This window comes from Lissotriton helveticus, chromosome 1_1 (assembly GCF_964261635.1).
Source record: "Lissotriton helveticus chromosome 1_1, aLisHel1.1, whole genome shotgun sequence".
Taxonomy (NCBI): Eukaryota; Metazoa; Chordata; class Amphibia; order Caudata; family Salamandridae; genus Lissotriton; species Lissotriton helveticus.
In genome coordinates, this window is record NC_136057.1 from 1,925,352,711 (window position 1) to 1,925,370,120 (window position 17,410).

General features: G+C 43.1%; 1 protein-coding gene across 1 annotated transcript in view; it reads left to right on the plus strand.

Annotated features, from left to right (window-relative positions):
• The window catches only part of LOC144755009 (2-5A-dependent ribonuclease-like), a 362,360-nt gene that overhangs the window by 203,915 nt on the left and 141,035 nt on the right, over positions 1–17,410 (plus strand). The window contains exon 4 of the mRNA XM_078643424.1: positions 7,968–8,097. Coding sequence (XP_078499550.1) covers positions 7,968–8,097 — 130 coding nt within the window. The remainder of the gene's footprint in view (positions 1–7,967; positions 8,098–17,410) is intronic.

The following is a 17,410-nucleotide window of genomic DNA, read 5'->3' on the forward strand; positions in this document are numbered from 1 at the left end:
CTATAGCAGAGATTAAACGAGTAGTAGATCACCCTCTATGTCTGCAGTCACTTTTCCTGCATAAAAGACACAAGAACAAGCATGAGAATACCCCCCTACCTCTAAACGTAAGGTACACTATGAATGTTTAGAAATGCCCACTCACTTTTATGGCTGCCACAATCATCCTGAATAATAAAGGCACAAAAGGTAAAAATAAATCAATGTAAAAAAGAAAAGGTAAGTTCTGGGTTCAAAAGTTTCCGGAAAGCTCTATCCTTAACTGTATGAAAGCCACAAAGTGTATATAGATAGGAGGAAGCTACTTATCTGCAGAAGACTTCTCTACATATTCATGCAGTAGTGCTTGTCTGAATCCTGAAGGGTTAATTCACCACAGTTCCAAAACTAGGTCAAACTAGCATTTACAATGCAATGGTTTCGCCTTTGGAAAAGTTATAGCTATTGGCATTGTAAATGACACATTTGTATTTATGTGTTGGTTTTGAAAACAGATAAATAAATGGCATTGTCATTTACATTGCCATTAGCTTAATCTCTCGCAAATGTGAGACCTATTGTACCCTACAGACGAGCTTAGCAGACAGACCAACCCTGCCACATAATTTGGCCCTACAGTGCCGCATAATTCCAATGTCCCTGCCTATACCTCCTTAGGAGCTCCATGAGGTGCGGGTCAATTAGCCAGGCGAAGGCCAATAATTGGCTTCATTGACTGACTTTGTGTTCAGTAATTTTAAATTATATGGCTTGCCAAATGTTTCAATCTGAGACACTACATCCCACATTATTGACTAGTTTTCAAAATTATTTTATGAACCGATGTGTGTTTTTTATGATTTTTTTTTACCATTAACATTAATTTTACAACCTTTCTATGAAATGCTGAATTTTTCTGTTGTGCTTTTATGGTCATCTATATGTACCGAATAAAGCTTCATGAATTGAATTGACTTGTAGGTTAAAAGTCCAGCACTAGAAATGGTGTCCTTGATGACACGGAGGTGGGCATCCTACTATCTTACCACCCAACACAGGGCAAAGGCTTACTGAGAAAAAGTGAAACATCAAAACTGTACCTTCCTAGAGCTTTCAAGTTGCTCACCATCATACAGCAGCTGCAGTAGCTTTGACAAGGTTCCCAAGTCCTTGTGTGATGTGCTGCTCCAATCCAGTTATTTTTCTTTGAATTCTAGGACTAGTCGTGCGTATTCCTTTATGAAACAGAACTACAAGACTCAGAATATAAAAGAAAAAAAACCTTGAACAAAGTAGCACCTCATGCAAGGACCTGGGAAATGTGCAGGTATGCAGCCTGACAAAGACGTGGGTGTACTCTTTACACTTTAGTAAATGTAGTTTTGTTTCCCGTAATTTAAATGCAGGATTACATATCCCAAAAATTAAGAAAACCGGAAACGGCGAGTTAATCACACAGAACATGGTGGTAACGTGTAAACGCTAGGTTTACAGAATACAGATTACCCACTGAAACAGCAGCTGGCCTTGTTACAGCGTATCTCTGATTTAGATATGAAATGTATTCATGTACACGTTTTTGTCCGAACAGCAAAGTAGCAGCACAAAATTCCAGCTAATTCATCTATCTACTTGCTTCAAAGAGTCTGTTAACTTTGCAATGATGGTCACGACACTGGCATACCAATAAAGTTCCACTGAGTTTGAAATTCTGCCTCATTCTCAGCCCCGCCTTCCCTGTGCAGCCAAACCTCTCCTCACCTGCTGACTGCCTCCTTGCTGCCCTCACTAGGCTTCCCCCCTCCGGGTCCGCCGCTGTCATAAAGCACCCCACTAACGTCCAGCAGCAGCGCCCGGAGACCCTGCAGCGCCCCCACCCAAGCCGGAGCCGCCATCACAGCGTGAGCCTGAAACCATCCTCTCGCATGAACCCGCCCACAGGTCCTCCCCCGTGTCACTCAAACTCAGCCAGCCCGCCCCTCGTATCTCCCACATCCGGCTGTCACCCGTGCTTCCCGGGTCGACCCGCACCTGTCACCCCCTTCGGTGACCCCGGCTTGTCAGTAATCAGGCCTTATCGGCGGAAGCTCCTCCCCAAAAACTACGTGACCTGGATGAATTTACTACGATACGAACCCTGCAAACATGCGAGGTCTGCTGCTTGACCACCACCTGCGTTTCGGGAGAGCAGGGAACATTTTTCTACAGCGAAGTCGAACGCTATCTATGTTTGCAAACAAAGAAGCATAACTGAAGCGTGGAGACTGGATACTGTTATTTCCGGTGTAAATAAAACAACCGTAGATAAAACAACCGGAATTAGTAAACATTCTTAGTACAAAACAAATTTAAGTACAACACCCCTGATAAAAAAAAAAAAAGTCAGGTCCCGGACCGGCAGCCAATCACAGCGCGGCCCGGGGAATGATGTCATGGGGGTGTCCCGGGCCGGCAGCCAATCACAGCGCGGCCCGGGACACACGGCAACAAGGGGCGGGACTTAAAAAAAGACCCAGAAACGCCCCCGAATCGCGTTTTCACGGGGAAAGCGTGATTGACAGCCAATCTCTTCCAATGGCTAGCCTCCATTTATGGAGTTAGCCAATGGAAGACAGAGGCGGGACCAAAGCCCCATATTTAGGACATAAGATTTCGCCCTGGGCGGAGCAACTGCTACGCAGTTGCTACGGCCAGGGCGAAACCTAAAAATGAAGGGAAGTAATCCGAGCCTCTCAACGGCTCCGTAGCCTTTCCAGTAAATGCGTGTGCTTTCTCAATCCAGAAGAAATGTGTAACACGTCCAAAAAAGCAATAAACAATCTAGGCGCACACTAGTTACTTCACTAGCATGCCTCTAAAGGGTCTCTCCGTAGTCCTAGAGGTTTACGATATCAATTCCAAAACGCGATAAAAATCGCATTTCCTCCTCACGTTTTTCAGCGCTTCTACGAGGCTCGCGCCACATTGATCGGGGCTTTTCTCAGGTCAATGTTCACCGCAACGCTCCAGCACGTTCGTGGACCTTGTCATGCGCCGATACTAGTAAAAGAACAGCGGACTCTGAAATATGTTGGCGGCTGCTCTCTGGTATTCCATGGATTTCACAAGGGGCGAAGATAGCAGGCAAGACGTCTTCACAGCGAATCTTGGCTGCATCAAAACTCAGGTGACAAGCACGGAATCCAAACAGGGAGTAGCCCATGTAGGAAGTGAAGAGTTGAGAGGGCAAGAGAAAGAGAAGACAGACCTATCCACAAGCATTCTGGGATTTGTAGTCAGATATCCAATACATAGGCTCTATGAGGCTGAGTGCATGACAGGCAGAAGGTTCGCCTTCTATGCCTTTCAGTTGTCTTTATAGGTCCTAAGCCTTCCCCTACTAATGATCTGCTTGATAAGTGATGTAATAAATAAATTGAGATTAAAATAAAGTCCACCCTTCATGAAATGGAGAAAAGGTATGTGGTATGTTCTTATGGTCTATTCAAACCCAGATCACGTGCTTGTTCCACTCTAAAGCCCTTATTACAGATTTCCTTGAGTAAACCTTATTGTTTCTCCACCCCTGGCATTACTATAAATCAGAGACTGTGGAAATAACAGGCAGTACAATTTTTGGGGAATAACATATGCGAGTCAACTTACCCGCATTTTCCTCCCTGGTGTTTCCCTTTGGGGATTTCGGCTGCATTAAGGAGTTGAAATCTCTTTGTAAAACATTGTAACTTCCATTCTGATGGACCACTCTTAATGTCACTCTTAATGTCATGCCCAGAGCTGTACACAGAGCTTACCCTAGGCCCTGTAGACTATGAAAGGGAAGAAGTCTCCTATATGTTTCATGTTAGCATGTTACCGCACAGTGTGCCTTTTCTGATTTAGGGATCTTTTACCTCCGGAAGTGCTATCATGTGTCCAGAGTTTCTGGTGGGGTGCTAGTAGTGTGTAGCACAGGTGGAAACAGCAGAGTTCCAGAACCTACCATGGTGCACAGAATGTCAAAGTTGTTCGAGGTAGAGCAGACATCAAGAATTCACAAACAGGAGTAGAGCGTGGCCTTATAAAATGCCCTTTCCAAGATGGTGGTCACTCAATTGGGAGTTACTGGAATATAATCCTTGATGTGGCAGACATTCTTCCTGAGTTCGGTTCCTGTATCAAGCATATAACAGCGTCAGTAGGAAAGGCTTAATACATAGTAAAGCCACTCATTCCCTGATTTTTGTTGTGCTAAATGCCCACTTGTTAATCGTTGCTGTCCCTGATTTTTTTTCTAGAACAGAATTGGATCTCTCATTCTTGCATCGTCCTTTCTTTGATCTGTTTTCAGTTGGTGTTTTTAACACTCTTTGTGATCCTCTTTTCCGCAGTCGGTTGGGTCATTATTTGTTGATCATCTTTCCTTGAATCTTTTGTTCTCCTTGGCTCTTTTTTCCTTTATGATGTCAGAATGTGTTTAGTACCTTGCTTTTATCACCACTGCTATCTACTTATTTTGTCGAGAATTGCCAAGAGTGCCTGAGGAGATTTTGATTCCTTTTGTACGTTTTTCCTCCCAATTGTGACCCTCTACAGGAGACAGCGGTCACCATTCATGTATATCTTTCCATGCAGATTGTAACAGTCATCTTTTCCATGGGCCGTCTAGATGGACTTTTGACAGATCTTCTCCACTTCCAGTCCTTGGCACTTATTGAGGGCCTAGTAATGGTGACAATGGTATAAATAGTCTTTGATTGCCAACAACTCATGTACATGGATTGTGTAATTAATTTCGGTCACAAATAATATCCTTGAATAAAATGCCACAAGGTGTAACTCCTTAGTACTTCGATGCCTTTGTGACAATATTGCAATTACATCTACGGAGTAGGCATCTAATTCCACAGTGAAAGGTACCTGATCACCTGAATAAATGAGAATAAGGGCTATTGGGAAGGCTCTTTTCAATGATTGGAAAATGTTCTCTTAATCATCAGTGAAATAGAACCCCCATCTCAGGTGGACAACAAGCTCGATAGTAGATGAGAAATCCTGTATGATAAAAGTTGAAGAAGCAGATTAAACATGTTTCCTTCACACCGGTGGGCTAGGGGCTACTCACACTACTTTAACTTTTTTTTCTAAATCAATGATACCAGCTGCAGAAATACTGAAGCCCAAAAATGTGATGCTGAAATCTTTGAAGCACACTTCTTAGCCTTGACACAAGGCAAATGTTGTCAGAATCTAGTCAAGACCACTATAATGTTTCTGCTGTGTTTTTGGAAAAATAAAAGGATGTCGTTGAGGTACATATTTACACACGTGTCTAATGGATCCTGAAAATCGCATTTCCAAAGTGCTGAAATGCTGCTGGATCGCTAAATTAGTAGAAAGGTATCACCAAGTATTCAAAGTGGCTGTATCCTATATTAAATTCAGTCTTCCCCTCATCACCACTCCACTTCGAACTAAGGCTTTGACTCTTCAAAAGCCATATTGAGAATGCTGTATCGTTTTGATCAAAATAGATTCGAGATAAGGGGCAATCGGTAGCAGTCTCTGATGATGATTGCGTTCAATGTTCAAAAGTCAACACGGATGATTCGCCATACGAGGTTCAGAATTAAAGAAAATCGGAACTCGAGCAGAGGACGTGGAGAGCCGTATAATGTTTTTTCCCCAGGGTTTCCTTCAGATATTGCTTTAAGACATGGTCTTCCTTGTCTGTTAACGTGTAGATTTAGCCGTGGGGAATGTCTGGTCCAGGTATCAAATCAATTATTAACAAAGTCATAGGGACGATGTGGATTACCGTGTTGTCTTCTCTCTTCGTGCTAAAGACATCTGGGTGCTGGTTGTAAAATTCGAATATGTGGTCATTTTTGCATGATACTGATGTATTGTCATAACTGTATATAATGAAAAGCACCTGCATTTTTATATAACTGCTAAATTTACTATATTTATTGGTATGCCACAAAGGCTTTTGTCTAAGCACTTGCTTTTTTCGATTTGGGTAGGGTCTCATTATTAAATATGGGTGTATAAAGATAACTGCCATGTTTAGAACTCAGTACACCACCAAATTCATGGAACTTTGGAAGTAGCAGAATTATCCTGCAATGATTGGCATGTGTTTATCCTCGTACTATATAAAAAGCACAATAAAGTCCTAAGTTGGATATAAACATAGCACAAACACCCTTGGTAGCAGCATGCATGCTAAATAAACAAGCAAGGACGGGGTGGGGGTGGCGGGTGAAAGTAATGACCAGGGCTGGGGATGGTGGCTGGAGGCGGATACAAGCAACGTTGGAGGTCGAGATGGGAAAATATAGGAAAGGGGCAGGACAGAGGATGGGGCATAACGACCAGAACTGCCGACCTTGGAGCTTGGGAGCGAGATTCACAAGCGCACTTGAAATACGTGCCAAAAAGTTTAAATAAAATGCAAGATAAATTCATGCAGCTAGAAAAGTAAACTGTATAGAACCTTAAAAAAGTGATGTGCATTAAAAAAAAGTGCCCCAACAACGGAAGAAAACAGTACTTTGGTTACAGGAAACTGATAAGAGAAGCACACGAGGAACAAGCATTGGTAAATGCAGAAAACTATGCTTCAGCCAATAGAAATGGAGGAATAGTAAGTGACAAGCAAAGGAACCAATGAAATGCGAGGGGGCAAGATGTAAGCCCTTTTAAGATTATATTGAATACAATAGGCACGACCTAAAAAGGGAATAAGTACAAACCATTGCTTACATCTTTCGAGTGCTACATTCTTAGGCAGTTTCTTCATGTAATGTGGTTGCAACATCACATTGCACATTTCATCCGAGCAGGCATCAGGCTTTAGGAGCTAACGAAAGTCTTAGTATCAACAGGTGTAATAACCTCAAACATTCTGCGGCTAAGGTATGGAGTTATAGATCAGGTTCTTACCCTTTCTGCCCATGTGAAATGTTCACACTTCTATAAACTTCACGAGGTATACTTTGAACTGGAAAAATGTCCCACCAATGGGGTGCTATTACAGAAGGTGCCAATGGAGCACAACGGCTGTCTGTGCCCTTTCTTTTGCCCACAGTGCTCTTTTACATTCGAGTAGGGTCTGCAGTAGGTGCGGGTGGAGAGCTCTGCTCCGCCCGCGGAGTGTGCAGAGATTTGCACACAGCGGATTTAACCACCCCCCACCACCACCCCCCTATTAAGAATTAATTAAATATACATTAAAGCTAAAAGGGTAAAAAACGTACCTTGACTGCGGCATCCCGGGACTGCCCTCCTTCTCTTCCTCGCCGTCTCAGGGTGATCTGCGCACGTGCATTCCTTGCGAGAAATGTGCATGCGTTGGCGCACGTGCGTGCACAGATCATCCTGGGTTGGCGAGGAAGAGGAGGATGGCAGCCCAGAGATGCCGCAGTCAAAGTAAGTATTTTTTCTTTTGCCTTTAATGTATTTTTAATGAATACTTAATAGGGGGGGTGGAGTCGGGGGGCGGAGCGGAGTTTGTTCTCAACTCCATGGACCTCCACGTTGTCCCGCTGCGCCAGCTCCGCCCAGGGTTAGCCTGCAGGCACTTATGAGGTGCTATTTCTGTGTGGATCATTCTACAACACATTTTATGTGTGCCCAGTCCTAAGAGGACGTTACCTCATTTGCATGAGGCATGACTCCATAAAAAGGAGAGAACACCTGTGCCTCTTCTCCCATGCCACAGATGTGTAGCAGAGGAGGAACAGTAATTGTGTGCCATATACAGCGCCTTGTGATAAAAGTGAGAAATTGAATGTTAGAAGCTTACCAAAAGAACAATAAAATAATCAAAACATAGCACGGATCATTAGAAATACATCATTTGTAACTGATCCACCATTGTTGCAGCGTGCCATTCTTGTGTTCGTTGGATAGGTTAAGTTCAGTAGCCCTTCAGTGTTTCTATTTTGACATTCTTTACCAAAGCATGTAAAACATAATTTTCCTTTTCACTTTGCCCCTTTCAGCAAATTTAACTTTCTCCAAGAAGTTGGAAATGAACCTGACATCAAGACGTCGGAGAAGTGTACTCTGGTTGTGAACTTGAACCGCCCGGATGCAATTGAGGGAAAAACTTTCAATGAATGGACGAAAAGGGTAATGTATTTACCAGCAACTCATGAGTGTGCCTAATGTGTAAAACAATTCAGGATGAATATGTTTTCAAAAGTACGGGTTCCATTTTGGACATCTGCATGAAATCCGACTGCAGAAACTCACCTGTGCAAATTAAGGCCCAGATTTACTAAACTTTGTGGTGAGAACTTAATACTCAGGCAACACAAAATGGGTGCTGTCAAAAAACAGTGGCACGAATGACATTCTCAACCAACTTTCATGAGCAACATTTTTTGTGCCAAAAGTTGATAAAAGCGCAGTACTACAACACATGAACCCGCTGGTAATTTATGCAAGGTGGGTGTGATGGGGTTGGAACAGGGCAATGACTGTTGGGAATCCAGACAAATCCATATCAAGTAAAGTCATGCAAAGTAGAGCAAACAACTAAAGTAGCACAACCTATATTTGCATTGCATCTTAGTGCCAAATAAAATCAATTTGAAACAGTGCGAAAGGTAAACCAGCATGATATTGCCAAATATACTACATTTTATTTCCATGAAATTAAACACACATAAGGGGATTTATCTTTTTTAAGTTTTAGAAAGACTTTATTGATCATAGTTTTATGACATGTATATGAATTAGAAGATAATAACATTCTGTAGTGAACAGCAAAATTATGCTTTAAATAGAAAATAGTGTAAATCGAACTTCATTTCTAGAATAATACATGTACACCTATGAATGACTCAAAACTTTAATGAAAGGAATATATACAAAAATCCAAGTATGATCAAAAAGGAAATTACAAAGAAAGTAAAAAGGAAAGAGAAGAAAAAGGACTGAATAGTGGGGAATTGATTAAAGGTAAGAAATATTGAGAAGTAAAGAGTTGAAGCATATGAAATAATAAACACGGAGCATTATATACTTATAATCCAGCAAAAACCATAGCATGTTGTTGAAAAACAATAGTCATTTAGAATCATCGTGTTATAAAGAATACATCTACAGATTATAGATAAATGTCGTTATTCATTTTTAATTGTACTTCAAATAGAATTCATGAAGAAAGATTTTCAAGGGCGTTTGGGCACCCCTTCAATTAAAGGTTGATACAAAGCATCCAAAATAGCATTATTTGATGAACGGTTACAGGAGACCATGGAGCTTGCCTTTTCATATCAAGTGAGATAGGTGCAATATAAGCTTTATCAAGTTTGTAACATATTCCATACCACCAAGCTTGAAACAAAATGTTTTGAATTTGTCCACTTTTTGGTAATTTATTTTAATGCAATTGCTAAAATCAGATAAATGATGTTAACCTCCAATCACTCCAGCCTTCAGATGAACTGACTAGGAACAAATTGACATATGAAAAATTTATATTTAATTGAAACACAAAATGTATCTTATCCCAAACCTTAATCCAAAACTGGTGAGTATAACGGCAACTAAATATTAAATGTTTGTAGTCTGCACTACATTCATTACATGACCAGCATGTGGTAGTTGTGTTGAGAGTTATCGGTAGAAAAAGCTTTATTCGAGTTATACACTCATAAAAGCACACACATATAAATTCCATACATTTCTTAAAACATCAAACATTCTATAACAATTAATTTATAGTTAAAAATACGTAATACACAAACATAAAAATCATTTATCAATAGAAATTAAAATAAGCTTTTTCATAATGTGCGGTAACTAAATGCAAATGTAGAAACCCCCACGTTACATACCATTCCCAAGTTTGTACAATCAAAATTCATGCCATACGTGTTACCCACATTTTAAAGTTAAAATTCATATGAGTCTCCCAGTTGCTATCTGCAAGGGGAAATCGTACGTAGGATATTAGAAGAACATAAGGTTCAAAGCACATTAGTAGATAGAGCCCTCCTCCTTAAGGACCACGCCCAACCCAAATATTTGGCAGTTCCGATTACAATGGGCATTTCAGTGGAGGAACAGATTATTCTTAGCCCCTCGACACCAGTTAAGACACCAAGATTCCTACAAACTGGAGCCAACCAAGATTTCCTTGGATTTGCATAAGCCACACATGCAAAAAGAAAATGTGCAAGGTTTTCATTGGGGGCCCCACATGACGGACAACACGCACTACCTCCATTTTTCCACCTGGACGTCATACACTTCAAGGGGAGGGAGCCTGCCCTTAGCTGGAAAAATAGTTTCCTATCCATTGGGACAGTTATACTGTCCCAATACTTTTCTAAGGATGGCTTTTGTTTAATTTCCATGAATCTACCCCCCAAGGATTCTGAGGTTACGCTCCTCCAAAGTTTTTGCTCAATGTGGTTCCAGTATAGTTCTTTAATACTGGATTTGCTAGGGAATACTTCCCCAAGGGGGTTTTCCCACAATTTGGAGAGCCCAAGCTCCACAAGGGTATCCCTTAAGGTTTTCAGCCATGTGATTTTATGGAAAACATCAAGTTTGACTAGCGCTAAAAACCCCTCGGCGTAGTGTCTTATTTCCATGGTTGTCCATAGGCGTCTCCAATAGAGGATAGGCCTCAGTCGGGCGCGGTCGCTAAGCGATCTTCTACCTAAATCTAGACCAAGCGGTATGAGTGGGGTGCTTTGGGGAAGACTAGTTATCCCTCTCACAAACCTGTTCTCAGATCTTTGAAGGGTAATAAGACTCTCAAAGCCCCAGACTTCAGCCCCATAAAGGGTTGCGCCCAGGGCTTTTGCGTCATAAACCATGAGAACAGGTTTTATGGGCCTGGTTTTGGATTTAACTTGCTCGACCCTAAGTGCTCCAGAGATCTGCTGATGTTTCAACACCGCCTTCTCTATATGTCGTGACCAACCCTGTTTACTTGATATCTCGACCCCAAGATACGTAAAAACATTTACCAACTCTAGGTTGATTTTGTTCAAAGATACATTGGGTCGAGAGTGACACTTTTGCCCGAAGGCCATCAACTTGGTTTTATTTACATTAACCTCAAGACCCCGTTCTTTACAGAAGGAGTCAAAAATGTTCAAGGCTCGCTGAAGGCCTGACGGGGTTTTGGACACGATCAAGGTGTCGTCAGCGAACATCAGAATTGGAACTCTGGTGCCCGCTAACGAAGGTGCGTCGACCGGTGCGTCCAATATCCTTTCTACAATGCCATTAATGAACAGGGAGAACAGCAGGGGTGCCATAGCACATCCCTGCCGGACCCCCCGCTCGACTGGGAAGTTGGTGGTGGATTCCCCATTCCTCCCCCACTGAACCTTTGCATAGTTACTTTCATGCAGACGCATTATCAGCGTAAGCAAATCAGGAGGTACCCCTATTTTATGGAGGACCTCCCACAGCGCGCTCCTGGGCACCAGATCAAAGGCGGCCCTAAGATCTACGAATGCTACATAGAGCCTGCCTTTGCCCAGGAGTACAGTCCCCCACCGCAGCATGGTGAAGCGAAAAATTTGGTCGACCGTACTAGTTGCACGTCTGAATCCTGCCTGGAAGGGGGATAAAGCATCGTTATCATCTACCCAAGCCATAAGTTTGTCAACCAGCATCTTCCCCACCACTTTCTGCATGGTGGCCAACAAACTTATTGGTCTATAATTTGCCGGGAGTGACCGATCGCCTTTCTTAAAGATCGGTATTATAATTGCCCCCTTCCATGTATTTGGGATTTTAGCCCCTTTCGCTAGACCATTTCCCAACAAAGTCGCATATTTTGCCCACTGGGCTTTTTCGTGTTTGAAAATATCTGAAGGGATACCATCTAGCCCCGGGGCTTTCCCCCCCTGCAAACTTGCTATTACGACATCCGCGTCCTTGCATGAAAATAAATCGCCCTTGCAGAATACCATAGGGATTGGTTCTCTGGCCATTAAATCCCTACTCTCGGCATACTGGGGTTTAAAATACTCGACCCACAATGCCTCGTCGACATTGTTGTCGGGTTTGTTGGGGGCGCCCCCTCTTCCCCATTTCACAATTTTCCAGAATAATCTGGAATCCTTCTGCCCTGAAGCTTCAAGTAGCTCCTCCCAATATTCCTCTTCCCACAACTTCTTGGCCATACGGATACTGTCATTATACTGTTTCCTACAGGCGCTAATCGAGGCCTTAACCCTGCTCTTGAGTGCTCTGCCCAACTCCAGTCTGGCAACCCTGCACTGTTTATTAAACCAGGTCGCCATAGTGATTGGTGCTTTTCTATTAGGCTGTAATAACTTGGTAAAATGCGGTTTTATCACAGTAAAGAAGGTGTCATGTATATCTGTTAGTTGAACAGAGTCAGGTGTTACCGGCTCAGCTTTTATCATGGCATCGATGGCATTGTCTGTCTCCAATTTAATGGACTCCAAAGTGGACGAATTGGCCAGGACATGTGGCCATCTCACCCGTCTTAAGTCGTTAGTCATAACAGGTATGCTACCACTACCTGATAGTGAGGTAGTTCGTGCGGCCCTCCACCATGAGTGGGAGACACAGAGGGGGTTATGATCGCTTTCTAATCTCCCCACAATTTTCATGTCACCCACGCCACACCATAACTCAAGACTACAGATGACGTAATCAATCCTACTTTTGTTATGTCCATTATCGAATGTACAGTTGCCACCATAGTCACTTTTTGTCCTGCCATTGAGAGCCCTCAAACCATACTCTAGACATATCGCATTCAACAATAGAATGTCTTTTGACCACCGCTTTACAGGCACAAGGTTTAACTTTGGGATGCCCCAAAGGGCATCTTCCTCCATTCCTATTGGATATTCAGTGTTTTCTAGTGGCTCGAATGTCCTATTCAAATCACCAGCCAAAATTACTCTGTTACCAAGTGACTGGGATTCGAGAGAGGCAGATAAGACCTCTAGGGTAGCAGAATTACCAAGACTCATGCCCCTGGCATATATATTATAAATGTCTATACTGCCACCCTTTCCCACAGATAGTCTTAATAGTTGTATATCTTTGCACCCTAGATCAATCATTTTTATTTTGACCTTTGAATTTTGTTTGATCCAAATTGCGAGGCCTCCCATGGGTCTACCCCTGGGGCCTCTCGTTGCGGGTATACAAAAATTTAAGTAACCTGGGCAATATATTGGGTCGCAAGCCCACGTCTCTTGAAAAAGGCACATTTCGAACCCACTTACAAAGTCAATCCATTGCTGAGACAATAATCTAGCCCCCAGCCCCGCCACATTCCATGACAGAAATCTCTCCGGTGTATTTTCAACACAGGACCCCACTTCAATGGATACAATGGGCAACAAATCTTCCAGCGTCCTACAATCATAAACCTCTCCTATAACAGTGTTCATACAATTAACAGTTATTCCCTCCTTACTGCCAATAGTGGTTGGGATAGCTAGTTCGCCCACAAAACCCTCTGGGCTTGCAATAGGACTCCCATCACTCACATTCACTATTACCGATACTGAACTCATTTCATCCTCATTATTTAGCACTTTTCCAGCAGGGTTACTTCCCCTATCCATTTCCCCCTCCTGATGGAATTGCTCGTCGGAACTTTGTCAATATCCCCACCTCATCTGGCCCTGCCCATTCTGTGGGAAGAATGCCGGCATATAACAATTGTTTGGTCTTGCGGTGGGCACAGAGGGTAGTTGTGTTGAGAGTTATCTTAGAAGAAATTTGAGGAGTTTTTTTTTTATTTTTTATTTTTTTTTTGCTTTTATTGAGCGTGAATAGCAGGCATAACAATCAAGGTACATAAAAAGACAAACTTACATAATTTCCCAATTTCATATTCAAATAGACCAAAAATAGTGCAAATTCATATTCTATTTTACATGATATAAAACCAACATTCTGTAACGCACTTCTGACTATCCCCCAAAATATACAAGTCTAGAGAAAAAGTATGAAGAAATATTGCTACAGGCTGACCTCGTCTTGATAAAATTTGAGGAGTTATAAGAAGTCTATCAAATATGAAAAACAAGAATTGGGTAATGTTTCTGCTCTTGGAATGTTTCAAACTTCATTGCACAAATTAACAGACATTTAACATTGAGAACTTCTCACTTCAGTTCTGGCTGCGATTTTTGCCTCTCAGTATCAGAAGATCTACTGATTTTATAGAGTGTGGAGCCTACTTGAGCAGATATCTGTGTGTAGAGGTTTGTGCTGAAGGTTGTGCCTGAAGAACAAAACTCACAAAGACACTGCTCGCTTGCCTTTATGATATGATACAATGCTAAATCATATTTAGAGTCACATAAACAAGCCATTTTGAATCCATATGCCATTCTTGGTAACTATGGAGGTTCGAAATGTTTTGCTGTTAGTGCAATGTAATGCTTCATATTTCCTCACGATTCAGAAAAGGGGGTGGTGATGGACAGAGCATCTGAATTAAGCAGAACACTCATACCCAGTCAAAAGATCAGGGCTTGATCCATCACCGTTTTTTAGCTCACTGCACCAACCCAGTTCAGAACCTGGCTACATGCAAATTAGTCTGTCCCTGGCCCAGTGCATCATGGGAACAGGGCAGACCAAACTACCAAGCCAATTCTTTACTGGAAAGGAAACAAGCTTCCGGGGACCGGTTTCTGGAATTGCAGCCGTCTTCGGCCCGGCTTGCTTGAATCCTGATGGTGCAGTGAGCAAGGGACTCATGTCTGAGCATACCCTTCCACTCCTATAGTGGCCAAAACGATTCAGAAAAGGGGGTGGTGATGGACAGAGCATCTGAATTAAGCAGAACACTCATACCCAGTCAAAAGATCAGGGCTTGATCCATCACCGTTTTTTAGCTCACTGCACCAACCCAGTTCAGAACCTGGCTACATGCAAATTAGTCTGTCCCAGGCCCAGTGCATCAGGGGAACAGGGCAGACCAAACTACCAAGCCAATTCTTTACTGGAAAGGAAACAAGCTTCCGGGGACAGTAAAGAATTGGCTTGGTAGTTTGGTCTGCCCTGTTCCCATGATGCACTGGGCTAGGGTCAGACTAATTTGCATATAGCCAGGTTCTGAGCTGGGATGGTTCAGCCTTTTTGCCAGGTATGTGCATGTCAGCCTTCCACCTTGTTTAATGCCTTTCGGGGAAACACCTTTTCAATCTCTCATAGGCTTAGTTTTTCTTTAACTGTACCCGATTTGTATTTATGTATTTAGTTGTGCGTTTTTATATTGCGCGGACATTACCCAGAGGTGTCAGAAGGTCTCATAATAGAGCAAAAGAACGTTACATGAGGAATTTAGCGAAACAAGGTAGTATGTGACAATATGTATAACTACTACGGTTACTCATGTTGAGAGTTACATACCTACAAATTCCATATTCAATGCAAATTACTTATTTAGAAACATTAAATCGATCAGGGATACATTAATATATATTACAAATTTACATAGTTGAAGAAAAAGGTCGTTATAGCTCTATAGGGTGTCTTGTAACTGTCAGGGTAACATCATTAAATCGGAGGGCGTGTGCCTCGTGGGGAGCTTAACGAGGAGTCTTATTTTGAAAAAATTATTTGGAAGAGGTTTTAAGGTCCTTTTTGAAGATCCGGAAAGAGGTGGTGGTGTGAAGGTATGGCTGTAAAGAGTTCCAATTTCTAGTCGCACTACTGAGGATGGATGTGGCGTAACAGCTAGATCGGCTGTCTTTGAAGCTGGGAAACCCGGTTTGAGTCTGATGGGAGACTGAAGCATCCTGTGATTCCGGGTAGATTACTGAATCTCTCCGTGCCAAAAAGTGAATTTGTCTGTCTTTTTTTTTTTTTTTTGCAGAGTTTTATATAGCGTGAACTAGAACCGAACTGAATCAGTTATCAGAGCACTTTACATAGCACCAGTTACGTTACATGAGGACACACTTTCATTTTAGGCACGGGGAGATTAAGTGATTTGCCCAGAATCACAGGGGGTTTTTGGCGTCGTTACCGAGACTCGAACCCAGATGCACAGGTCCGAGGTCGAGCGCCTTAGCCGTTAGGCCAACCCAACGTAATGCAACTTGTGCTCATGTAAAGCGCTGTGTTACCTTTGGTTCGAGATCACGCTATATAAAACTGCAACAAAAAAAACATGCGCCGTAAGTCCCTTTTGAAAGTTGGAGGTTCGAGCAGCAAGATTTTCAGCCTTTTTGCCTTTAACTTTCACCCATAACACTCAAAGCCATCGCATGCTATCACACACCCTGTCACTGCCTTTCCCTCCCTCTTCCATCAACCCCGGCTGCCACTACCCCGTGCCCTACCTTCACCCCACTGACTGCCCCAGCACCCTCAGTCTGGGGTGTCAAACCCGCTTTCGTCACGCCCACTGCCGCCACCTTCGCTTCTCCCTGCTAATCACCCTCTAGTTTATTCACTCGTAGGCCAATACACCCCCCCTCTCTGGGGGCTCGAGAGCACTCTCTTACACTTGGGTGCGCTGTGCGTTGACGCCTGGACGCCTCGTAGCGCTTCTGTGCACCACGTAGGATCACCGGCACAGGAGCCTACAGAGTCTCACGCATCCCGCGTGAGACGCGTACTCCGGTCACTGCAGGCTGGTGCGAGGCGTACTGCCAAAGGACCAAGGCGCCCCTCCCTCCAAGCAGAGCCCCTAACCCTCGCACCCCGCAGCCCTGTTTTAACCTTGGGTATGGTTTGAGTGGCCTGTTATGGTAATCAGTGCGCATAGGATTCAAAATGCCTTTACCAAGTTAATCAGCACCTCGAAAAGCCCCAGGCGATCTTTGGTAGAGTGAGCGGCAACTGTCGCAGCTCTGTGGTGAAACAAGATAGCGTGTCAGGTAGGATAAATTGTTTATTATTGCTCTTACTACCGTGTGGTGCAATAACCCTGAGATACTAAGGAGGATGAGTGGCTGAATGCTGCAGGGACTGCTCTTTGGTATAATCATCATCTTAGGGAGTACGCATGCTTGAATGTGAGTTGCCTCTCACTGGTCCAAGATCTAATTACCCTGAGATGTTACCCTGATTGCACTCGTTTTTTTCTTGCCTCTGCCCCCCTGATTGTGCTCGTTTTCTTGCCTTCTGCCCCCTGATTGCACTTGTTTTTTCTTGCCTCTGCTCCCCTAATTGTGCCATTTTTCTTGCCTCTGCCCCCTGATTGTGCTCGTTTTCTTGCCTTCTGCCCCCTGATTGCACTCGTTTTTCTTGCCTTCTTACCCCTGATTGCACTAGTTTTTCTTGCCTCTGCTCTCCTGATTGTGCCATTTTTCTTGCCTCTGCTCCCCTAATTGTGCCATTTGTCTTGCCTCTGCCCCCCTGATTGTGCTATTGGCAATGTAAATGATAATGCCATTTATTTTGTTGGTAGGTGGCTCTATGTGTGGGTGGCACTGTCTGTGTGAGGGTGGCTCTGTGT